At 51.7% G+C, this 25,390-nt stretch overlaps 1 protein-coding gene and 1 long non-coding RNA gene across 7 annotated transcripts in view; one reads left to right on the forward strand and one right to left on the reverse strand.

Moving 5' to 3' along the window:
- Positions 1–24,062, forward strand: part of LOC139358725 (uncharacterized) — a 77,010-nt gene extending 52,948 nt beyond the window's left edge. Inside the window, exons 5-7 of the long non-coding RNA XR_011614126.1 lie at positions 16,514–16,697; positions 22,456–22,573; positions 23,530–24,062. This is a non-coding gene — a long non-coding RNA (uncharacterized lncRNA). The remainder of the gene's footprint in view (positions 1–16,513; positions 16,698–22,455; positions 22,574–23,529) is intronic.
- On the reverse strand, positions 1,999–20,268 carry LOC105464515 (intraflagellar transport 27). Of its 6 annotated transcripts, none has more exons than XM_071080532.1 (8): positions 20,118–20,268; positions 11,961–12,157; positions 11,761–11,840; positions 11,285–11,344; positions 10,135–10,194; positions 7,887–8,004; positions 6,873–6,982; positions 1,999–2,200 (listed from the first exon to the last, which is right to left on the reverse strand). In XM_071080532.1, exons 2-8 carry the CDS (start codon positions 12,043–12,045, stop codon positions 2,102–2,104), a joined length of 612 nt encoding a protein of 203 aa, XP_070936633.1. In that variant the 5' UTR covers positions 12,046–12,157; positions 20,118–20,268; the 3' UTR covers positions 1,999–2,101. The 6 variants fall into 6 exon arrangements, with proteins under 6 accessions (XP_070936633.1, XP_070936631.1, XP_011710790.1 ...); XM_071080530.1 differs by lacking the exons at positions 11,961–12,157; positions 20,118–20,268 and adding exons at positions 18,492–18,608; positions 19,638–20,064; XM_011712488.3 differs by lacking the exons at positions 11,961–12,157; positions 20,118–20,268 and adding an exon at positions 19,638–20,064.
- Positions 24,063–25,390: the final 1,328 nt, after the last annotated feature.

The following is a 25,390-nucleotide window of genomic DNA, read 5'->3' on the forward strand; positions in this document are numbered from 1 at the left end:
CATGACTCCACTCCACGTGGGTCCTTCTAGAAGCCCTCCGTGGAACACCTGTGCCGCCCTTCCAGATGTGATCCTTGCTTTTCCTGCTCCTGGTGCAGGCTTCTCCCCAAGCCTCTCCCCACGGAACGCCTCCGAGAGGGGACCAAACAGCTCTGGGGATGTGTGCTGAGCTTCCCAAGGGCGCCCTTGCCACCCTGTGCTGCAGCTGGCACCAGGTTCCTGCAGCTCAGAGAGCATCCGACTGGGGTGCCGTCCCAGCCTCCTCTTCCTGGCAGCATCCTGTCTCAGGAGGATCCTCTTGGGCCTCCTTCCCTTGGCGGGGCAAGGGGGTGATGGAGGGGGGCACCCACTCACCAACACAGTGGTCACCCTCACTCCCATCTCTCTTGACCATTCCAATCTTATACAGACAGGGAGGAGCGGGGAGCAGGGGGAGGGGGAGCTCACAGCAGCAGGACCAATTCTTCCGTCTTTACTAGGGCCATGGGGAAGGGGGCTGGCCCTAAGCTTCCATATCTCTTTAGGAGGTGGTTTACTTAGCATCTTTGTCCACAGCTGTGGCCCTGGTAACCAATTCTGGAGCAACTGAAAATATGCCCGCTGCATCCCTTTGGTTATGATGAGCCTTCCCTTTCAGAACATGTAGCACAAAACGAGCAGCCTGGCTGCTAGTGCCTAGGAAAATACCCAGCAAATGGTAGGCCCTTGCTAACGACTTGCTGAAGGCGTGACACGGCCGCTACAGTGGCTTCATGTTGAGTAACAGGAAGAGAAGGGGGATGCGAGAGCCTGACCTTGGCTGACACCGTGTGCCCAGATGCCCTGCACACCCGTTACTTCACTTCTCACAGTGACCTTGAGAGGCAGCCTAACCCCCACCTGCTCCCAGCCAAGCTCGGAAGGAGGCAGAAGAGGATGGCGGCTGGGAGCCGGGCTCTGGCGTCCATGATCCTGGCTTGGCCACCCCTTGGCTAAGTGTCTTAGTTCTCTGACTCCAGCTCCTCATTTGTAAAAGGGGGATGGTGAGACTCTGCCCTGTAGGGACTAAATTAGTGAATATATGACATGTGCTTAGCTCGTGTAGAGACATGGCAGGTCGTAAACAGGAACCAGGGCAATTTCCATCATTATCATTGGGACAGGCTCAGGTTGGTCCACCCCACTGCCGGCACTCTCTGCACGACGCCCCTCGCTCCTCTGGAGGGAGAGTGATGAAGTCCTCTGGGGCATGGGGGCTGAAAGAAGCCGAGACCCCTGGGGGAAGGTGACAGTCAGGGAAGGCCTTGGATGCCAGACCTTGGCTGGCAGCCTGATGTAAAAGGCGATGGGGCACCTCTGTGGGTCTTTTAATCAGGGCAGTGAGATGATGAAAGTGGTGTTTTAGAAGATTAATCTGGCAGCAGAGACAGGATGGAGAACAGTCAAGCTCAGTGCAAACGATGATGCCAGTTGCCCAGCTCCCCGAGGAAGGCGGGAGCCCTGGCCTTCCTGCACTCAGCCTTCCCTACAGCCGTAGAGGCTGGGCCCTCCATCAAGAGACAGGCACCAAGGGAGGCCGGCAGAGGGCACTGTTCTGCCGGTGACGGAGCCACCTCCAGGGAGGTCTGGCATCTGGATAGCCAGGAGCAGGCAGCAGAATGGACTCTGTCAGCATAAGGAGGGGGCCATCAGCTCCGTCTCAGCCTTGGGACAGGTTCTGAGCTGGGCATTTCAGCTGTGGGAAACTGTAAGCAAATGCTGGGCCAGGCCCTTTCAAAGCCCACCGTGGGCTTCGCTTTTGCCGTGGGAGGCCCTTTAGGGAGCCGGTGCGCCCTGCCGCGCAGAGTGGGCAGGACCACCCCCTCGAGCAAGGCGACGTCCCGAAGCACCAGCCTCACAGAAGGGAGGGCCAGGGTTCCGAGTGGGGCTCCCGGCTGCCCTGGAACCGGCAGTGACGCAGTGGCCAAAGTGTACAGTGGAACTAGGGCCACCCAGGCCAAGAGTGAAAGGAGCTGCTGCTTCGACATTTTCTCCTCATTTTATTTAAAGCCATCATTATACATTAAAAGTGCAGAGGTAATGCTGTCTTCTCCGGTTGTGTAGCACGATCTGCTCCAGCTGTTCACGCCAGCGCCCGGAAAACCTCCACCTTCTCCCGGTAGAGCTGGTGGAACTGCTTGGCCAGGCAGTGGAAAGGGGCTTCGAAGTTTTCCATCTCCTTCTGGAAAGACAGTTTAAAGAGTTGGCTGTGTTACTTTTAGAAGGGTCAGAGGGCCAGCACTCACTCCATGCTTCCCTCATTCAGGGGCTACCTACTTTCCACCTCATTTCATCCTCACACCCTTTGGGGTGGCCACTTTGATGGATGCCAATTTTACAAGAAGGAAACTCAGACGGATTCAGGAAACTCAGAGATGAAGGTACCTTGCAGGAAGCCACACACCTTGTGAATGGTGGAGCTGGGGCCTGAACCCACGTCTGTTTCTACAAAGCCTGTGCTTTTAGTTGTAGTCACTGTATGTGTGATGAGATGTGAAAATGAGACCCTTCCTGTCTTAGTTTTGACTGAGGCTCAAAACGCCAAAGCAAAATACCAGGCAACCAGGAGCCCCCCATCCCGAAGAAGAGCTAGACAGCACGGGGCACCCTCTTCCTAGGCTGGTGCTGGACCCAGGCATGAGAGGAATCGAGGTGAGGTGGCAGCTGGGCAAGCCAGGAGAGGGCTGCCAATGAGACGGCCTCGCTGCCTCCTTTGTCAAACTAAACAGCTGCAGTGGCACTTCCCTGGACCAGCGGGGGCCAAGTGGCGCCGGCCTGGTGCTGTCTTAAGGGGCCTCAGCTGGAACCGCCTCAGGGAGGGTGATGGATCCCAATAAGAATGAACAGCCAGGAACTGGGGCTGCAGGACGGGTGAGGGGGCACCACCTGTGAGAAGCAGCCTGCAGGTGAGACAGCGCCACTGATGGGGTGGGGAGGGGCATCTCAGAGGTGCCCACGGGGCACCAGCCGGATCCACCCAGCAGGTATGGAGTGGGCCACAACAGACCCCAACAAACACGCTGCACTACTGGCTCCAGTCTCTCCCTCCCGAAGACTGTGAGAGGAGGTGCGACTTTAAATGAAGTTCAGAATTTTGACAATCACCCAGGGCTGGGCACTTTATACCTGAAATCATGACTATTTTTGTGACTAAAGGGGCCGAAAAGAATTTTTGTTACCTGAGAGAGAAAAGAGAAGTTAAGGAACTTGCCCTAGATTTTATCTAAGGGGTGGAAAAAATGGGCCCCTCCAGGTGCGCAGGGACACGCTGGAGGCGAGCGGAAACGGCAACTTCTCACTTCACAGCCACTCTCGCTCTGTGGGGACACGTGTGCATTCAAAAACTTTTTCAGAAACAAGCTGGCAGAAAAAGGAATGTACTACTTTCAAGACAGTAGCTCAAGCTATGAATGCACTAAGGACCTGTTTTGAGACGATCCCTGGCAGCTGGCAAAAGTGCAACCTTGAGAAGAGGCCGTGAAATATCCCCAGCGAAACAGAAGGATTTCCAAACTGAAGAACGCCGCACAGAAGGCATCAAGCGCGGTGCTTTCGCTGCACAGGTGAGTCGGCTGGGGCCCAGCAGGTGAAGTGGCCCAGCTGGCTGGTGCGGAGCCCAGCCCAGCATCCAGATTCTCTGATTTGGGAAGAGCTGCCTTTCCTCGAGGCCAGCTGGGATGAGAGAAATGTGTGAAGGAAACCAGGTCCCTTGGAGAAAGTTACCTGGACTTTCTAGCCAGGGAAAGCCTAAGCAAATAAAACAGTTGGCCAAGAGGAAAGACAGCGGTGGCAATGCTGAGAGAGTGTGGAGGAAAGAGTGGAGCGTTTGTAGCCCAGACGAACATTTACAGTAAGCGCCCAACAGCCAAGGACTTGAAGGCCATCAACCTCCAGCTGGACATGAGAGCAAGAATTCAGTACATCCTGCCGGGCGCTGCTGTTTGTGCAGAGCACAAGGTCCCAGGCAATGCCAGTGTCGGGGTAAAACACTGCTTCCGTCAAAAGCAGAGTTAAGAGTGGAATGGAAAAAGACTGAGGCCTGCATAGCGCACGCACGGGGATTTCTAAATGGATTAGAAAACACTCAAAAACGCAATCTTGGGAGATCTCAACATAAAAAGGAAGGAATTCAATGCAGGTGAGCCTCAATAGACACCACGGCGTGCTTCTGAAATAGATGGAAATTGAACTATTTTCTAAATACGTGAGAAGGGTTGCCAATGACAGGAATCCTTTTGTCTGATCACTAATCATCATCTCGCTTACACAGTCAGGACAGCTGTGGGGTAGGTCTGTTTAGAGTGAGGGATTCTCAGGGCAGGTTCAGGCTAGTGTTCAGTCTGGCCTAGAATTGTGTTCTGCAGTGTCCCAAAGCAGGCTCTGCGGGAGGCCAGGGTACCCCTTCTAGAAAACCCAAGTTTTCCAGCTGGACAGGCCTGACCGCTAGTCCTGTTTCTAGCCCTTGTTTAACTGTGCGACCAGGGCAAGCTACACACCTTTTCTGAGTCTGTCATCTGTACAACACAAGAGTGTTACGTTGTAGGGCTGTTATGAAGCCTAAACAATGTGTGCAAAACACCTAGCACACAGTAGACCCTCAATGAACATTACTTCCCCACTCCTCGCTTGCCTGGGAGGGCAGTGATCACTGTGGACTGTTCTTGCACTTGTCTGTAGGGACCTTCTTTGGGTCGGCAGGATGGTCACTGCGGCATTTAGGCAGAGGAGAGAAGGAGATGGGCTTGGCATCAGGCCTTGGCTGCGTCTCAAGCTGCGTTTAGTTATATTTCCTTTTTAATTACAGCTTTCTTAACTGAGCTGCCAGTGGTGCTTCTGTGAGCCTCAACTCAGGGGGGACTAGTTAACTTGCACAGATAATAGCAAGTGCTTACTGCAGCCTCTTCAAGCATAGTTTATACCCACCCACTTCAACACCTGAATAGAGTTTAACCGGTAGCCCACTGGCCTTTGGTGACTCATGTTTTGGAGGTTGGGGTGGGTTTTAATTTCTGAGTTCTATCAAGTGTTCCAGGGAATATGGAATATTGGGGTGCGGGGACAATTTCACAAATGAATGGAGGAAGGGGGAATACTGAAATCCTGTTTGCTAGGGCACTACTGCCTACTGCTTTGCACAAAGGTGTGCTGCAGAAAAGATGAGGAACCTACTGTACAGGAAAAGCTGATTTGGACTTCATTAATTTAGCATTTGTGATAATTGGACCAGGGGCAAGGGTGATATTTACCTCTGCACAAGCCATGAATATAAGGATTTAGTAAGTAATAACAGTATAAACAAGATTCCAGGGGCAACATTTATACTTTAAGAAAGCTAACATCTACTGAGTGTTTACCAGGCGCCAGACTTTGTGATCCGTGTTTTATATGCACCATATTACTTGATTCTCATATTTATTACTCAATGGGGATGTATTTTATTATCCTCATTTTACAGGCCTGAGGCACCAACAGTTGAAATAACATGTCCAGGTTCCCATGGCGAGTTCTCCTGCTCTCCATGGGAGGTCAGAGTGGCTGCCTTTACCACTGTAAAGGAAGCATGCTGCTTTGAGGGGATTTTATAAGCTTGGACAGCAGCACTGGTCAAGGTTCCTAGATGCAACAGCGGAAGTGCCTAGAGCCAAAGTCAAGCTGGGGCAGCAGATGACCTCTAGAACGTTAACCAGCCCATGCGAAGACGATCTCCAGAACATTAACCAGCCCATGCGAAGACGATCTCCAGAACATTAACCAGCCCATGCGAAGATGATCTCCAGAACATTAACCAGCCCATGCGAAGATGATCTCCAGAATATTAACCAGCCCATGTGAAGACGATCTCCAGAACATTAACCAGCCCATGACTCTTTTGGGGGCCACAGAATCAGGTCTAAAGGCCACAAGATGAGGTCCAAGTTATGACCATGACTGTGCCAGGCCTGGTGGTCTCCCCAGCTAGCAACCCTGGCAAGGGGCAGGGCAACCAACACCCCGACCCCTGCTGGTTCTGAGATGGATGTCTGGGGCCACTCCTGCTCCTAGAGGGCAGGTCATCACTTCATGCCCTTCCTAGTGGAGTCTCACGTGAGGGATCTGATTGATGCAGCTTGGGTCACATGCCTGCATCTTGGCCTCAGGGAGGAAGGGACTTTAAAACTCCCAAACACAGGAAGCAGGTTCCTCAGTGCTGGACAGCTAAAATCATGATACATGAGGTTGGTGCAAAAGTAATTGCAGCTTTTGCCATGAAAAGTGTACTGAAGATGCTGATAACAAATCACTTGCTTTTTCTACTTAATGAGGTCTTTTGATCTTTTAACTGGCAGGAACTTTGTGGCCTGGAGTCACCCTGGGGCTGCAGCAAGGTGAGGATGGGCAGCACTGATGGGAATTAGAGGCCACAAGTCCTAGTCCTGGCTCCACCCTTCACTAATCATGGGACTTTGGACAAGTCACTTCAGCAGCTCAACACTGGAATGGGAACTGTGAAGCCAACTTCTGGTTCACAGGCCTGATTGTGAGCGCCACAGGAAACAATGTTCCAGCAACATCTGAACCCAGAATACCGCATGCAAACGTCAAGGGTCATGATCACCGCACACCATGCACTTCTGTTTCTTACTAGTTGAGATACACCTTTTCCCAGGGTTGGCTGGCTAATCTGCCTTCCTGTTATGTCTAAGCGGCTACTGCTGTACTGAGAAGAGATCTTGGGCTAAGAATGTAAACATCAGTTCCAAATGAGACTCTGCATATGGTGGAATAACAGCTCCCTGCACGTGAGGTCATGTGCAAGACCGCTGCCAGCAGAGGCCCACTCCAGACTTGGCGACGAGGCAAGCGGAGATACTCACCACGGATGTTTCAAAACATTCCAGGCCTTGGCCCAGCGCCCATGCCCGGGCCTCAGCTGAGTCCACTGCTCGCCTGCCGACCAGGTCTGTCTTGTTCCCAACTAAAACACCTACTCAGAAGAAACAACCAAAATATGACACTTCACTGTCACAGTCTGGAAGGACAGCGGGCGAGATGAGAGCACTATTTTTGAGGGGTGTAAAGCATCCTCTAAGAGCTGCCTGACTCAAGGTGGTGAGACCCCACAGGGAAAGCCGGGGGTCTCTCATGCTGGCCCCGACGGCCACAGAGAGACAGGTGGGCTTTGCTTTTCATGCACAGCTTCTGCTAGATCTTTTTTCTAGACCTCATGTATATCTGTTTCCCTTGCCTCCTTAAAGGGCTGCAAACGCGTGAAGGCGAGGGCCAAATTTATGTGAGCCTTTTAATAATTCCTAGCACATGGAGCAAACTATAAACTGGTCATTAATACTAATCTAAGGACTCGGCTCGGAGTCAGGGATTCAGAGGTAATTTAGTTCAGCGCCCAGCTGCATCAGCTGCAGCTAATTTTTGAGCCTGTCTCTGGAGATCACTTTCCCCGGTCTATAATGAGGAGAATTTGTTGATCTCACATAGGGACGAAAAATAAACTGATTTAAAGCATTCAGAAGTGACAACAGGACTTGAATGTTTACTTGTACCCCATATACAAGAGAAAATTAGGAACTCTTCCCTGGGGTTAGCTTTCTGGAATTAACAACTGATATTACAGCACCCTCCCCGTATTGAGTCGCCCCACAGCCCTGCCAGGTGCGTGTCCTCATTCCCATTTCCTAGACTGGGAGAGGTGTGTGTGGTGACTCACCGAGGTTGGCATGGCTGCTAAGCGGCAGGGCCAGTGTATGCCTCAGGCCATCAAAGTCAAAGCCCAGGGCCCCTTCTCCACCCACAGCTGCCTCTGCAATGCCCTTGTGCTCTTGAACCGAAGGACAGCGATGCCTCTGGGAAACATGGGTGTCTGCAGCTCGTACCTGGGAGAGAGGTGCCCGGAGCCTGGGCCCGAGCCTTCTCCAGCCACTTGCTGCAGTTGTTGAAGGACTGTTCACTGGTCACATCATAGACGAGACATAAGACATTGGGACTCTCCCACTGTGCAAGAGGGACAGGATGAGCATGGATCAGTAACAGGAAAAGTGACTTCGAGGCTGGGAGACAATTTGGCCTTTCAAGGGAAAAGCTATGGGGAGCAGAGGGAAACAGAAAACTATAAAGGGGACGGGAGTCAGAAAATAGCCACACCCACAGAAGTCAAACAATTGCCCCAAAGGAATGAACGGAGGGCCCCGTTCAGTGGCAGGAGGCAGGGCTGGGGCGGTGCCGCCAAGGACGAGAGCTCCTGTCTGGGCCAGGCTCTGCTGGGCGCTTCTGCGCCTCACTGTGAAGCCTCCCAACGCGGTGGAGTGTCTGAATATTTCCACTTTGTAGCTGAAGAAACCGAATTCAGGGAGGCTAAGTGACGTGTCCAGGCCCGACAGGCTTTAAAAACAATGACAACGATGACAGAGCTGGGGGACGACTGAGATCTTCTCTACCCAGAAATCTGCTTTCACCTGTGGCTGGCCTCGTTCAGTCATTCTCCACTCATTCTCACTGAGAGCCTACCACCGTGCAAGTTATGTTTCTGTGCTTTCCAGCCTTGAAAGAAGATTCTTTCTTCATTAGCCAGCCCTGGGAGCTTGTGTGCTTGTAGCTTCTTAATAAGGGCTGGCTTTTTAAAATGCAGAGGACACTTTCTGCTTCTCTTGCCATCCCTGCATCAGCCTGATCCAAACCACACCGACAACTGGACAGGGCTCCATGACCCAATTAAGAGCCGAGGCTACACTCTCGGGGGCTGTCGCCTTCAGGGGCTGCTCAGAGTCCTGGGGTGTCCTGCTGCCTACCCCGATGTCGGATGGCCCTGTACAGGCTGTGGGTGCGCACCCTGGTGCTTGTGACTCTTGGTCACGCCCTGGTTTCTGGATCCCCCAACCTTGCACAATTTAGGACCTGGTTTATTTCTGGGGTGTCAGTAACCTTCCAGGATACAGACGAGAATCCTTTTCCCTCCAGATTGGATTCCTTTTTGGATCCTTGGAAGGCCAGCCCAGAGTCCATTCTAGAGGGCTCCTCCTCACCCTATAAGGCTGTGCTGGCTCCTGGCAATGTCCAGGATGGGAGGACCGTGAACTAAACTGATGAACCCTTCACTCCACAGATTAACTCTTGAACTCCTGCTAGAACACACTGAACTCTGTTACATGCATGCAGGAGACACCTCAGCATGGTTTTAACTCAAGAAACCCTCCTTCTTCCAGGCTTCAGTGAGGGGATCCTGAAGAGGCCTGGCATCAAGTTAAAGCCAGAGCGGGTGAACCGGGAGTCAGGGCCGGCTGGAGGGAAGGGTATGAGCTGACGGGTGGCACATGGCCTGGATTTGCCCAAATACATCTTCCCTTCTGCCGGGCATGGCAGCCCCAGTGCCAGGCCATGCACACAGTAGGCAATTGGGGTGAACATTGTGAACCGATGCATGAAGCCAACCCTGTATGAAATCACTATCATTAGATCTACTTCTCTTAGGCGACAAAAAAAAAGGGGCAGAAAACAGTTTCCATTAAAATGTGGCTGTTCTTGGAAAGGCAGGGGAGGGCTCTGGAGAACTCAAACCTTCTAATTAGCTCACTGGCCCAGATTAGTGAGACTGTTACCATGGAAGGTACAGCAAGCGGATCCTGCGAGGCTGGTGGGACGGGGGTGGATGGGGCATGGTGAGCCCTGGGCAGCAGTAGGGGCATTTCCCGGAGTAAACCCCAGTGGAACAGCAGAAAGTGAGCCTCATTATAGGCTGAGGCCTCTACAGCACTTCCCAGAGGGGAAGGAGGCAGTCTGTACTGTCCTGGGAGGTAGGGGACACCATCTGAAAGGACACCATCAGGAGGGTGTTGCTCTAAAGGAGGGAGGCCTCACAGGGGGAGGGCTGCAAGGACTGAGCCACAAGGCTCTTGGCCCATTGGATCCTGGGCACCCCGGAGCTGGGGCCCGGGCAGTCACGCGCATCAGCCGCTCCTTCTTGCCAAGTAGCCACGAGTCTGGGCTGGGAGGAACGCCCCTTAAAGAGGAATGCCATGGGAGCTTCCCAACAGCACAGTGCAGGGAAACTGCTGTGTGAGCACTGTCAGGGACCAGCGTTTTGGCGGGAGGTGGTGATGGTCAGGAAAAGGACCACGTGCTACTTGCCAATTTATCCAGCATTTCCGAAAACAGCTCCTTGCCAGCAGAGTCGAAAATGAAGAGTTCCTACAATCAGAAAAGCAAGAAAGTCTCCACGTGGAAAAACCGCAAGCTACGAGTCAGTGGTATCACTCTCAGCTCACACTAGACTTGTCTTAGGGGTGAAATACAGGCACCCAAATCTTCACACATGCCCTGTCCTTTCTCCCAGGCACGAGAGAAGATGACGGGGAAAGGAGCGAACTCCAGAGTCTTAGAGAGGCGGTACGACGGGTTCTCGCACCGACCAGCACTTTCTGCGTGGAGTCTCACCTCTTGTAACCCTGAGTGCAAAAATACCAGGAACAAGCTGACTTCCCACCTGGCAGAACAGAATGTTAAACAGGCCGGCGAGCGCTCTGGTTTCCAAAAGGTCATTCTGCACTTTGTTAACCAAATTGATTTTCAAATCTTAGAACAATTCTTTCTAAAGGAGGTCACTGAGTAGGCCTGGGGAAGGTGTTTAAAGTAGGACATTCTGTCACCCTTCTGGGGTGGCTAAGGAGTGATGCAGACAGAGGGTGCGGATGACCCTTCCTGCCCCGTCCAAACCTTCGCCAGCTCACGTGAGAGCCCCCAGGGCTGCTCCCCTAGGAAATCACCCCTCGGCTCCCCGCCAAGCTCCCGCCTGGCACTGGGTATTTCCTGGCTGGCCTCTGATCCCCAGCATACGCCGTCTGAACATCAGTGCCACGGTCTCTTTTGCATATTGGTTACCTGGGCACTCACCTTTCTCTTCGTCAGAAGTACTTATACTTTTTTTTTCTCAGACCTCTTTAGGAATCTGGTGAAAGCTACAAACCCTCTCTCTGGAAAAGTACACACAAACATAACACCTTGCAATCCACTTTCAAGAGTCCCAGGTTCCCATACAGAGACTCAAGAACCTTGATAGTAGAGAACACGTTCTTTGAGGGCCAGGCCCATATCCTAGTCCTCCTTCCTTCCTCCTCCACCTCCTCAGTCCCTCCCCTGAATGCTTCCCGATTCTATTCCGAAATGCTCAGACAAGCCACAGCCTTGCACTACATCTCTCCTAGGGAGGGTGGTGTGACCACAGAGACCCTGGGCCCAGCTGGGGGAGCCCTGAGTTCCCTTGGGTAAAGGCATCACTCACCACACTGTCTCCCGTGTCAGGAACTGGCACTGTCTTCACCACCAAATCCATTCCTGTTGTCTGCCGAGGAACACCAAGAATGTTAGCATTGAGGGCCCCCAAAGCGGGAGCCTGTTACAGGAGGACACACAAGCACCCCGATCCCAGGGGGGCTACCTCCAGTGGAAGGGTTTGTTCTGGACTCATTCTGGTGAGAAGCAGCTCAGTGTGCAGAATTCAGAGAGGACCCACTAGTCCTCTCCACCTCCCTGCCCCGACATGAGCTGCTACACATGGTGGCCAAGTTGCTTGTGGCCAGTCTGCTCTGTAGCTGACCTCTCACCCTGGGCTAGTGGAAAAATCGATCTCTACATGGCCCTCCGAGCAACCTCTCATCAGCTGTCTTAAGGCTTCTTTAGGGAACTTCGCAGTCACTCACTCACGGTGACTGAGCACTTCTCTTTAAGCCGTGGCCAGGTCTCGACTCCCCAGCTCACCAAGGTGTAGCTCTTCTGGAAATGGGCTCCGTCACTGCGGAAGATCTGTGCCAGGGCGGTCTTGCCCACTGCTGGGTCTCCTGTGAGGTCAGAAAAGAAGAAAAAGAACGCCTCCGTTCTCATCCGACTTGAGACTCTCTCGCTGCAGAACATTAGTCTAGAAACCAAAAACTTCAGTGAGTTTTGAGAGATGTACTTGCCTCTCACAGGAACTTGTTCTGAGGCCGTGGGCAGGGCACAGGTCCGTGAGACTGATCTGCAAACCTCACAGCAGCCAGAGCACATTCCTGCATGGCTAAGCCTTTTATCCACGGGAACTGACCCAGAAGGCAACAGAGCTTACGGAGGGCTCTGGGGCCCTGGAAACGGAACTGACGCTCTTCCACTGAAACACGCCCTATGGGGGAAAAGCTGTCACTTCCAAACTGGAATTTACCTTGAAGTCTTGAAGGTAAAGAAGTGTGACTGGCACTGACAGGCAGACTCACCTGTTAACTGACCCAATCTGGGTTGACAGCTTCCACCTGAATGCTATTTTGGGTGGAGGGTCAGGGATGGAAGGGTCTCTGCATTTGTGGGAAGCAAGAAGTATGAGGCTATGTTCATCATCCTGAAATCTCTTTCCAAATGCTATGCTCCGTCTCCATCGCAGAGTGCCTGTCTGTGACCTGAGGATTCATCTTCCCAGGGGCCTCTCCACCAATTCTATCTGCAATAGCAGTCACCTCCTCCAAGCTCGTCTCTCACCTACTGGCTTTATCTCCCTCTCCTCTGCTGCTCAACAGCCCCAGAAACTGGTCCCTCAGAACTAAAGGTTTATGTCGCAGTTTTCGGTCTCAGACCTGAGACTTTCACAAGATGGTTGGGCGCCATTTAATCGAGCGCTCCTCCTGTGCCCGTCACAGGTGCTGGAAGCTCTCCCTGCCCGTCTTTAATTTCCCTTTGCCCTCCCCATTTTCCGTCTCATGACTCTGCTGAGCCTCCTTTGATGCCGATTCTTTCCATGTTCTACCTCTTTTCCTCCTGAGTCTTACATGGACTTGCACTCCACTGTCCAGGCCCTGGCAGAACACGTGCTTTGCTCTTCTCATCCTCTGGATGCTTAGCAAAATCAGCACCGCACTCCGTGGCTTCCAACTCGCATCACTTGGTACCGTCTCTTCACCTTTGCTTCCCACTTTACAGTCGGCTTCAACACTTCTTTCCTCAACTTCTCGACAGTCTGCCACTGTTCACTTTTCAGTTTTGACTTTTCCCACCTATAATTTTCTCTTGTAAGACAATTATTTCAATGCTTGTGTCATTTCATTTTATGTGAACTCCTCCAGGTTTGAGTGAGCTATTCAGGTCCTGCTTTTCTATTTGTCATCACTCCTTAGAAGGGAACCAACAAGTGCTGAGCCCCCCTCATGGACCTGTTCACACAATCCCATTCATTCCTTCTCCGCCAAGGTATCATTAACCTCAACTGACAGATGAAGAGACTGAGGCTCAGAGAGGCTGGGTAACTTGCCCGGGATTCCAACCTCATGCTCTTCCCAGGCCTTGCTCCTCTCCTAGAGCTCAGGGACCACTTCTGATCCTTTTCTTGTTTTGAGACGGAGTCTCTGTCACGCAGGCTGGAGTGCAGTGGGGTGATCTCGGCTCGCTGCAACCTCCACCTCCCGGGTTCAAGTGACTGTCCTGTCTTAGCCTCCTGAGTAGCTGGGACTACAGGTGCGCACCACCACGCCCAGCTAATTTTTGTATTTTTAGTATAGACGGGGTTTCACCACGTTGGCCGGCCTGGTCGTGAATTCTTGACCTTGGGTGATCTGCCTGCCTCTGCCTCCCAAAGTGCTGGGATTACAGGCATGAGTTCTGACCCATTTTTAATGCTGCCCCTCCAGGCCCTCCTCACCGCAGCCTTCCATGACATCTGGGGCAACCACAGCCTAGACCGTCACGGGGTACCCGTCCATCTCGGAGCAAACAGAGCGCGTCGCTTTCCTTCCTTGGGCCCTGACTGCGCCTGCCCTGCCGACTCCAGTTCTGCTCCTGAATCCAGCTGGAAATCGGCTCCTCCTGCTTATGAGATTCCTCACAGATTTGTTCTGGTTAATTTCATAAATCTTTCCTCTGACTGTCAGTCACAGTCACCAACACTTACAGGAAACCGCCTGTGTTGGCTATGAGGGCTCAGAAGCACAGGGAGGTGAAATAACTGATAAACACATTTGCAGAGCAACAGGATGACAAGTGCAAATTCAAATAGCACAAACTGAGAAGCAAGGCATCTGGGGAGCATCGAGGAAAGAAATGAATGAGAGGGTTCACTGGGGAAGGAGGCTTCCCTAGGGGCAAGGGCTGGGCCTAGGAGTGACAGCACGCAGGGCTCTGCAAGACCGAGAGGATGACGTCTGCAAGGGTACGATGTGAGGTCACCTGTGACCTCACAGTTGCCAAGGCCGATGGCCTTTTCTTGGTTCTCATCCTCCTTGACATCTCTGAAGGATGTGAGTCAGCCTGAAGCGACCCCTTCCTTCCCGAGTCCGGTCCCCATGGCCTCAGTGACCCTGCCCTGGCCTAGTTCTCCTGCCATCTGCCTGCCCCTATGCTCCCCGAGTGTAGGCATTCCCATAGGCCTGTTCTCGGTGGCGCTCTGCTCCCAGTCCACTCCATCCCACTGACTCCTGTCACCTTGACAGAGGGCAGGCTCTCCCTCCCAAGCTTTGTCTATATATCCAAAAACCCGTGTGCGTTGCCAGTTGCCATTAGAATGAAGGATCTGCCTCCAACCTCAGTCTGTCTACGGCCAAGCTCTGTCATGCCCTGGTCCTGAGTGGGTCGTCCCCCTCGCCCATGCTTTCTGTTCGTGATGCCACCATGTATTTTCATCGTCCCCAGATTCAACAGGTCACCTCTGACTGCTCCTCCTCCTTCCTCCTGTCTCCAGGCAGCCTCCCTTGCATTCCTCACATCCTTGGCTGAGTCTCAGCCCATCTCTGCTCGGCCCTCCGTGCTGACCCCGCTGCCCCAGTTAGCTCAGACCTCACGGCTGGGTTTCTGTCTCAGCCTCAAGTCCTTCCGTGGTGTGCTGGGGAGGGGGCCTCTGCAGACACGTTTCTCCCTTGCTAGGAGCTTCCTGTTAGGCTTTGCCAATGGTAGTTCTGGAAGAAGAGGGGAAGGCCGGCGTCAGGGGAGAGGACGTTGCTCTTCCCGCCTGCTTCTCCTTTTTCTTAGCACTACCCTAGCAATGGCCTGCACTCCAGCAGCACTAACTGCTTCCGGTCTTGGTTTTTTTTGTGTGTGTGTTTCCCTACTCCTAGACCAGCCTTATTGTTGCCCCCAGAGGAACCAGCACCAGTGGGCAGTGCCCTCTTCTCAAAGATCCACACCTCGGCTCCCAGGGCCCCTCCTCCCTGCTTCTGGGCTGAGAGCCCCACACGCTTCCCTCTGCTTTCCCAGCCCGAGAGGCGGTGCTCCTTCCTGCAGTTACTACCCGTGCTGCCTCAGTCTCCCCCTTTTCCTCTTCCAGTCCTCCAGCACCTGTGTCATTAACATCCTACTGAAATCCTCACCACTGAAAGGCCGAATAGAGTTGCTGGTTTTTGCCTGGCCCCTGACTTACGTAGTCCTTGGTACCGGGAGTGATCTTAAAACACAGACCCTCCAGGATGGTTTGGAACTGATTTGGTATGTCTTGCCCTGAACACAGGGCTGGGCTCCTCCCAGTGGGAAATGGGTCCTGGTGCTCTGTGGCATGCGGCGGGTGACTGAACTCCTGAAGGTGCTGGCACCAGCCGGGCAGGGCCCTTTCTTCAGGGGTCCGGATCCCAGCTCCCTGGGGCTCTTCCAGCTTCTGACACCCCCGACCTCTGCCCGCCAGTCTGCGTCATCCCAGTGCTGCCTTCTTGCTTCCTCAGTTCTCCACCGCCTGATGAACCGATTCCATATAATAAAATGTCTCCGCTGAAATGGCGACTGCGCTTTCTGTCTTCCTGACTGTGCCTCAACTGAAAACACTTCTCTCCTCTTCTTTCTCTCTCCCGGCTCTAATCCGCCCAGACCGTGGCATCCACAGATGGACCCTCATAACACAGTGCCTCCATCTTGGCAAACCTTCACACAAACCCCACTGAGGATTCCTTCATGGCCTACCCATCTCCACGGTCAGCCCTAACCCACCTTCCCACTCTCTCCCCAACAATCCCTTACCCCAAATCTGGGCTCTGCATTCCTGTTCTCCCAGTCCCTGAAAATTCCTCAAGGCCACCTCCTTCCAGGTACCCCTAGACCAAATTCAAATCCCGTCCATTCTCTGCAAGGAAATCTCAAATAATACCCTTCCTGCACAGCCTCTGAAGGCCATCTCTCCCTCCTTCGTCTTTATCTGTGTGGCTAATGTGGATCATTGCTCAGTGGCAGTGCAAGATGTGATGTCAGAGCAACCCTCCCAGGAGGCTCTATTACTATCTCCATGTATATCAAGAGGCAGAATATCACGGTACTTAAGGGCACAGACTGTGAAGCCAGATTCCAGCTCCATCACTTTCTAGCTGTGTGACTTTAAATCAGTGAGTTAACCTCTCTGTGCCTCAGCTGCAACACGTATAACACAGGATAATCACAGCACCTACCTTGCAGAATTGTTATGAGGATTTAATGAGTTAGTATGTACAGTGCCTGGCATAGATAAGTGCTATTTAAGTGTTTTTTAAAAAAGTAAATAAAATATAGATCAATGTCAAATGTTGTTTTCTCTCTTCTCCAGAACCAGAACAAGCAGCAGCTGTGCCTGGAGGTATTTCCCCACATCTGGCACACAAAGGGCATTTGCTTTGTGTTCGCTGTGTTACAACTTATCACGTGCATCTTAATTCTTCCTTGAATGCAACTGCTTCATGCTTGCATGCCCACTGCACCTTGCACGGTGACTCAGACACAGCAGGTGCCCAGTGAGTATCTGTTCAACACATTAACACTTGAACTGAACATCAGGTCCTTCAATGACTAGTTACGTGAGAGAAAAAACAGAATAACACAGTTTCAGCAGTAGGGCTGTGGGTCATGGAAGGGAAAATAAAACCAATGGTGTGTGTGTGGCAGGGGTGGGTGGGGGGTGTCAAAGGGGGTTGATTTCTGGGCTGAGGTCTTTTGGCCCCTGGGAACTTTCAAGAGGAAATGCTGTGGAAGCCTTGAAGAGGCTGCAGATTGAGGCACAGGCTGGAGTTCAGGAGCCATTAACTAGGCAGTGGCTGCATTCAGGTGAAAGAACTGCCCAAGGGAGTTGGGGTAAAGAAGGGCACAAAGAGGCCAGGCACGGTGGGTGGCTCATGCCTGTAATCCCAGCATTCTGGGAGGCTGAGGCGGGCGGTTCACTTGAGGTCTGGAGTTCGAGACCAGCCTGACCAACATGGCGAAACCCCATCTCTACTAAAAATACAAAAATTAACTGGCATGGTGACATGTGCCTGTAACCCCAGCTGCATGGGAGGCTGAGTCAGGAGGCAGAAGTTGCGGTGAGCTAAGATTGTGCACCACTGCACTCCAGCCTGGGAGACAGAGTGAAATTACGTCAAAAGAAAAAAAAAAAAAGGCCGGGCACAGTGGCTCATGCCTGTAATCCTAGCACTTTGGGAGGCTGAGGCGGGCGGTTCACCTGAGGTCAGGAGTTCAAGACCAGCCTGGCTAACATGGTGAAACCCCGTCTCCACTAAAAAATACAAAAAATTAGCTGGGCATGGTGGTGGATGCCTGTAATCCCAGCTACTCGGGAGGCTGAGGCAGGAGAATCGCTTGAACCCGGGAGGCGGAGGTTGCAGTGAGCTGAGATTGTGCCATTGCACTCCAGCCTGGGCTACGAGAGTGAAATTCCATCTTAAAAAAAAAAAAAAGAAAGAAAAAGGCCCAGAGGAGCACAGCTTGAGGACAGTGTAGCTTCGGCTAAAGCCCTGGAAATCAGACTAGGACCCAGGGTCTGGATCATACAGCTCTGCCGATTCCAGCTCTGTGACCCAAGGCAAATGTTCTCATTTTTCTGGGCCTCAGTTGCCTCATCTGTAAATGAAGATGGCAATAAGAGCAATCCCCCAGGGTTGCCATGAGGATTCAGTGAGACCACCTTTACCGAGGGTCTAGCACCGAGCTGATGCACCCAAAGTGCTCATTAAGTTAGCTCCATGATGAAAACCGAATGTAAAAAGAACACAGAGAGAAGCCCATTTAAAAAAATATGTAACTTCAGAAAATAATGTTCCCACCTTATCCATAAGGAAATTAAAGCTCAAAAAAGTGCTTTGTCCAAGATGACACAGCCAGTAAGAGGAACAGGCAAAATTACTTTTGTTACACAACACTGCCTCCTCTGGTGTTCTGGAAACTGGAGACTCTCCTGAGAACCATTAATTTCTTTTGCTCCAGTATGATTCAGTTACTACTGTCAGTCATCTTTCTGTGTGACCCTTTTATTTTCAAAGTATAAAAGCTATTAAAAATATCATAATTTATTCTCAGTCTGGAAGAGGGGAATTTTTTTAAAAAGAAATCTTTTTCTCTATATAATTTCTCACCACTTCTTTCCTGAGCTGGCCAGGGAAGCCTGGAAAGGTCACAGGTCTGAACAGAAACACGAGTTAAGAGTTTTGGAGTTGGGCAGATCGAGGGGTTGAAATCCTGCCTACGAGCTTCACTAGGGGTTGACCTTGGCTGACATCTCTCAGTGCTTCAGTAAGATCAGAACAATCCAGTACCTGGCCAGGTGCGGTGGCGCACGCCTGCAATCCCAACACTTTGCGAGGCTGAGGCGGGCGGATCACCTGAGGTCAGGAGTTCGAGACCAGTCTGGCCAACATGGTGAAACCCCGTCTCTATTCAAAAAAAAAAAAAAAAAAAAAATTAGCCGGGCATGGTGGTGTGTGCCTGTAATCCCAGCTACTCAGGAGGCTGAGGCAGGGGAATTGCTTGAACCAGGGAGGTGGAGGTTGCAGTGAGCCGAGATCGTGCCACTGCCCTCCAACCTGGGTGACAGCGTGAGACTCTGTCTCAAAAAAAGCAAACAAAAAAGAACAATCCAGTACCTAGCCCAGTGTGCTATGGTGAGACGATTACACGAAATATGTGTGCCTCACATGCAGTAAGGACTCAGTAGCATGCATATGTGTTTCGTAGTCTATAATCCAAGCTATTGTTTTTCTAAATGTGCAGAGTGATACAAGGGGCACACTACAAATGTGCATGCCATATATTCATCCATTCTGAAAGTATTTATTGAGTACCCACTATGTTCCAGGCATTGTTCTGGATGCTTGGGATGTATCAGTCAACAAAACAAAGATTCCTGCCTTTGGGAGTCTCAAAATTTATGCCCTTCTTGGAAAGGGGCAGCACAGTAACTTTGGGTCTTAAAGACAACACACAAATGCCTTTTGCAAACTCTGGTCACTACACTCAGGTCACCGTTATCAGAGGGGGTGAGGTCAGGGAAAAAAAATCCCATAGTAAAGACTACCAAAGTCACTGATGCCTAACTTTGGGGTACAGTAAATGTTTAGCTAAAGCACTCAAGGTTTGCTTAAGTTTTGTTTGTTTTGTTTTAACAAGTCTGCTCCTCTAGAGTTTTAACTAGTGATTTTTTAACGAGTCAGCTCAACTGGTAAAGGTGGTCTCAGAGTATGTGACAGGGAGCAGGGGGAAATCCACCGGAGCTGCGAAGTGCCCTGGAAGATCATTCTTCCGCGCCTAATGTAACTTACTGTATCAGTAATTGCAGTAACTCGCCTTCGGCAGAGAGAAAGGAAAAGAAGGTAGGCAATTTAGGTGAACAAAAGCTTTGGATGAATTATGAAGGCTCTGGACTCCAGAGACCACCGTATTCAAGCGCAAATTTTTAGACTCACCTGCCAGGATGCATTTGGCTGCCAGCTTCACCATGGTAACCAACACTCCCGCGAGCCGTACCCAGAGCACAAGAGCGGCTGCTAGAGGCTTCGGGCCCTGGGCTGGCCTGGGACGGGAAGGTGGGGAGGGCTGATCTCAAGGGCCAGTGGCCGCGACGGGACTGGGGATGACCAAGCCCGGCCCTTCTGGGCTGAGGGCGAAAATCGGTCGCTGGGGGCGGGTGGGCAGGGGAGGGCTCCAGGTGGGCCCGGCTCGAGGCCCGACACGGCAGTCTGAAAAGGTGCAAGAGAGCGGACACGGTCTGTGCTCCCTGCCCAGCCCCTCAGCACAGCCCTACCCAGCGGGATCAGGGAAAGACGACCCGGCTCTCCTCCTGCCACAAGTACAGCACCTAATGCACTCTCTAGGTAACCATAGCCCACCTGCCCCGCCTCCTCCTCCTCGCTGACCCTCGATTGGCTGCCGCCAAAAGCTCTCACCCTCGAGGGCTCCAAAAACCCAATGGGAGTAAGGAGTTGGGATAACAGCCTTTTCTTGAGATGCAACTCGTAGGATTATCTGTTCTTCAAGTTCATTCTGCTTGACGAGTGGTTGCTATTGACGTCAGTCAGCTTTATATCCCGCCCCCGCTGCGCCCCAGAGTCCCGAGATAAAGAAGCCTCCACGTCAAGCAGCCAGAAGCGGTGATAAAAGAAGCTTTCTGATTGGTCAGAGTCTGGCTTGACCCGTCTTCGGGTTGAATGGGGATTCGCCACTCCCGCTGTCCTTCTAGAAGTGGGTTCGCCTACAATGGGGCAGGTTGGGCGCCAGACAGTCTGGAGTGGCGCCTGCGCAGTGGGCCAGGTCGCGGCGTAGAGGCCGTTCTGACTTTGTTTGACTTCGCAGCGGTTCTGCCGGTTTCCCCGGTTCCCGGGTTCTGCACAACGCGGCTATGACAGTGCATCGAGAAGTTCAGTCCTTGCCCCGCATCCCACAGGGAAATGTAATTTTTAAAGCCCAAAAATGTTATGAGCTTTAAAATCTAAAATATGAAAGTGTTTAAAGTGATGTTTGTGAACAAAGGGAGAACAAGTACACTTTGATGGGGCTGAGCGGTGAGACTTGGAAACTTGAGGTCGTATTTTCCTCTTAGTCCATTTACTCTCTGCAAAAGGAGAATGCATCACTCACCTCGTTGCCCATCACCCAGGGAGGCTCTCTGTGCGCATTTACCGGGTTGGGGGTCAAAGACCTAAATCACTGCCATCTCCCTGACCTGGGCAAGTCATCTCATCCCTCAGTCTCTCAGGATGGGCCTAGGAGAACCTGCCTCGTGGGGTGATTGTGGGGATGGAAGGAGAGAAACTTGTAAGTGCCTGGGACATAGTAAGTGCATACATGATTGTGGGGTGGATGGGAGAGCGGAAGCTTATCTGGACAGATTTGGTTTATCATCACTGTCATTGGTTGGCCGAATGTACCCCCTGTTGTCACTCCTTTGGGGCCCCTGGGATCTCTGATGGCTGACGCTGAAGGGAAGAGCAGCCTCTCAGCAAAGGTACCTGCCTGAAAGTTCCACATTCCCTCCAGACGCCTAGAACATTCCACCTCTTTGCCACTCTCCATCTCAGGGTGGCCGCCAGCCTTGTGTTGGGGAATAAACACACACTCTATGAATGAATGATGGTTTCAGCTGCAAATCCAGAGTAAATGCAAGTTGTCTGAAATGTTCTTTCCTTGGAGTTCATTCCTGGTGTTACAGTAAAGGTCTGTTTCTCCTTCATTCTCCGTAACTGCTTTTCTTCTTTGGTGACATCACGTGAGTCGTCTCAGACACCCCAGGTCCGGTAAGCAAAAAGCTTCTTTCTGGTCTTCTGCCTCCCTCTTGCCAGCTCCCCTCCAGGTCAACCTGTTCACCATGAGTAACCCTGTTAGTCCCATAAGGGGCCCCATTCAGTGCGTCACCCTCCTGAGGCAGCTCCACTTAGCTAAGACACAGACACACATCGGGGCAGCCTCTGAAGCCTCCGTTCCTTCATTTTGCAAGGTGGGTAATGACAGAGCAGGGACATCGCCAACTTGGAGAAGCGCCGCCATTTTAAAGTTCCCCTTGATCAGAAACTGCCTAAGTCCAACCCAAAGGTCATCAACCTAAGGGCTAATGTCAAAATGACCATAAACCACAAATGACATCTCCAATCAGAAACATTACAACCCTAAGATAAACCGCTCCCCCCTCCTCCACCAGAAACATGCAACCCCATAAGCCCTCTTGGTGACTCCAACAGATGCTCATGTTGAGAACTGCTTTTCTTAGCTAATGCCAGAACCCACCTTTATCTACTCTGTTGGGCCATTTTACTGTTTCTCAAGCTCTTCGGGAACGTTCCCACCTCAGGGTCTTTGTACGCACTGTTCCCAATGAAACTGTATGATTTTCCTTCATGCTCTTCGGATCTCAGCTCAAATGTCATGCCTTCGGGGAGCCCTCCCAAACACACAATTTAAGCATCGCCCCCAATCTGTCAGTCTCAATCTCCTTGACTTACTTTACTTTCTTTGTAGCGTTCACTACTGCCAGAGATTACACAGTCTGTCCCTCTGTATCCGCGGGGGATTGGGAACCACAGATATCAAAATCCGGGGCTACTCAAGTTCCCTATATAAAATGGTGTAATATTTGCACAAAACCTACACACATCCTCCTGTATACTTTAAGTCACCTCTAGATTACTTCCAGTAACTAATAAAATGGAAATACTATGGAAATATTGGTATACTGTATTTTATTTGTATTATTTTTTATTGTTGCTTTTTTTTAATTTTTCTTTTCCCCAGATGTTTGCAATGTGCAGTTGGTTGAATCCAGAGATGTGGAACCCGTGGATGCAGAGGGCCACCTATATTCCATATTTATTAGTTTCTTTGTATGGTATCTGTCGCCCGCCACCAGAAGGTAATCTTCATGAGAACCAACACTTGGTCTCTTTTGTTCACCCAGTATCTAGGACAGTCCCCAGCATGGTGAGGCACCCGGTAAATACTTTTGAATGAATGAATGACTCTCATAGACTTTACCCTTCCAGTTGTGTATTCATTCATTCAATAAGCACCAACTCTTGAATACCAATTTTTGGGCAGGCAATGGGCTTACTGCTGGGAGGTGTGCAATGACCATTCATATGGGGTGACCTGATCCTGGGTCCTCTCCCACCCCCAGCCTGCACCCCTAGTTACACCCATATGTTCTGTGGAAGAGGAAGGGTTAACAGTCCTGCTTCGCAAAGCCAGGGACTAGACTGTTGGGGCTGATTACCAGGGCTTTGGGTAAGAGGGGAGTGGAGGGGCAGCTGCTGACAAGTTGTTCCCAGGAATTGTTCAATCATCCTGGGGCTGAACACGTCCAGACATCCCTGAAGAGCAGCATGCGGATGAGCTGTGGCTCCCTGCCGGGGACAGCAGCAACCTTCCACGCACAGCGCCAGGGCTGATCATCCGCACTGCAGGGCCCAAGCCCCTTCGCCACCGTGCTGTGACAGCCAGGGGGTTCTCCTGCTGCCTGGGCCCCGTCACAGCCCTGTCATTCACAGGGTGTAGTAGCAGAATTGTTGGATGCAATCCAACAGTTGGGTAAATAGGAGGTTTTAGGGGAAATTAAATAATTGAGAGTTATTCTGCATGAATTCTCAAGAAGAATACCTTTCACACATTAAAGCAGATTTGCTCAAATGCCCTCATGTCAGAGGCAATGCCAAAAAGAGAGTGCTAGTAGATTTGTAGAAATTTTATGTATTTAGATCAGGGTTTCCCTACCTCGGCACTATTGATACTTAGGGGTGAAGTGTTCTTAGTTATGGGGGCTGTCCTGAGCAATATAGATGTTTGACAGCATCTCTGTCCTCTGCCCACTAGATACCAGGGCAAGCTCCCTTGCTGAGACCACCAAAATTGTCCCGGGACATTGCCAAATGACAATCTTCCACGGATGAGAAGCACTGATTTAGATGTATGAACCCACTGAATAAAGGATATTGACTTTGCACTTGAAATCTGCAAGACCATGGGACTCGGGCTTCCTGGGCTTGAATCCTTGTCTTGCCACCTCTCCTCTGTGTCTCAGTCTCCTCCCATCTGCTCTGGTAGGCGCTTTGAGGCTTAGAAGAGTCGCCACATGCAAGGGGTCCCCAGCACTCCTGACACGTGGTGAGACTCAGGGAGCACCGGTTCTGATGAACAGCCACTGCGGTGGCCATGACTCCCTGGAGGGGGATTTATAATGCGGTGGTGCAGTTCTGTTTTACAATTTCCTATAATGCACTGTCGCATCTGGTGCACTGCCTTCACTTGGTAATGACCTTTGCTGTTCTTTTTTCCACTGTTCACGTGGGCCTGGTTGTTTATGTCTCCGCTGATGCAGTGCTTGGCGGTGGCCATCTCAATAAAGGGCAGAGGAAATGGGACTGACTCACCTTCTGTGCGCCTGGAATGCAAAGTGGAGGCCTGAGCTGTGGCCTCGGCGGGGCACGGAGGCCGCGATGTCCTGATTCTGTCAGCAGGGGGCAGCAGCAGCCGGGAAAATACCTGCTGCAGGAGGGCGGGAGGGCTGCCGTCTTTTGATCTACTTTGCTGCCGCTTTTATTTAAAGTTGAGCAAATCATCCCTCCAGAGCCACCCGGAAGCCCCCTTTCAAAGCCCGAGATACTCCATCTGCAGAAGCCAAGAGCTGCTTTTCCAGAACGTGCCACGTTAGTGCATCGCTGTCCATTTGCTCGCCAACTGAGAATGAGAGGCTGAGACATCCCTTGGGCGCCTCCCTTTGAGGCACGGTGCTTTGATTTACATCCCAGAGCCCAGAGCTCCTGAGTCCTGCTGGAGGGTTCTTCTCGCACCTGCCGCCGTCCCTCGCTGCCCACTTTCCACACTCCACGCATAAAGCCTGTGTGGTTATGTTCAAGGAGGGCCAAGGAATTCCGGGTGCCTCAGGCTGGAGCTATGCCAAATTCTGCTAGAGACAAAGTTGCGTGGGTCCCTGACTCTCTACCCTTTTATTCCCTTCCCCAGTCCCCACTCCATATAACACCCTGTAGCTGCACGACAGCTTTTCTCAGCTCAAACATCATTTGCCCTCCACATCCTGCACACTCTGGACACCAGTGGCAGTCACCACCACTTGTCGTTACTGGCGGGGCACACTATGCAGGCTCTGGAGCCAGCCAGACCCCTGGGGTTCAAATCCCAGCTCCACCGCTTCCTTGTTGTGTAACCTTGGGCAGCTGACTACACTTGTCTGTCCCTGTTTCCTCCCATGTGGAATGGGAGCATGAATAGATCCCTGGTCCCGGGGTTTTGTAGTGGAGATTAAATGACTGGCCAGAGCAAGCCTCTTCTACCTACTGGTGCAAATCTTTGAGGAAGGACCATGTTTCCTTGGCAGCCGTCATATCCCGCTGCCTGGTTGATAGTAGGAATTCTGTAAATATGAGTCAGAAAGACTGCACTTTAGTGTGGGTCTCTGTAGGAATCATTATCTTAACCCACTGGTTCTCAAGTTCTCAAACTGAGCCGCTCGTGATACCAGTTAATAACATGCTAATAACAGCCAGGCCGGGTGCGGTGGCTCATGCCTATAATCCTAGCGTTTTGGGAGGCTGACGTGGGTGGATCACCTGAGGTCAGGAGTTTGAGACCAGCCTGACCAATACAGAGAAACCCCGTCTCTACTAAAAATACAAAAATTTGCCGGGTGTGGTGGCGGGTGCCTGTAGTCCCAGCT

This window comes from Macaca nemestrina, chromosome 15 (genome assembly GCF_043159975.1).
Source record: "Macaca nemestrina isolate mMacNem1 chromosome 15, mMacNem.hap1, whole genome shotgun sequence".
NCBI classification, from domain to species: Eukaryota; Metazoa; Chordata; class Mammalia; order Primates; family Cercopithecidae; genus Macaca; species Macaca nemestrina.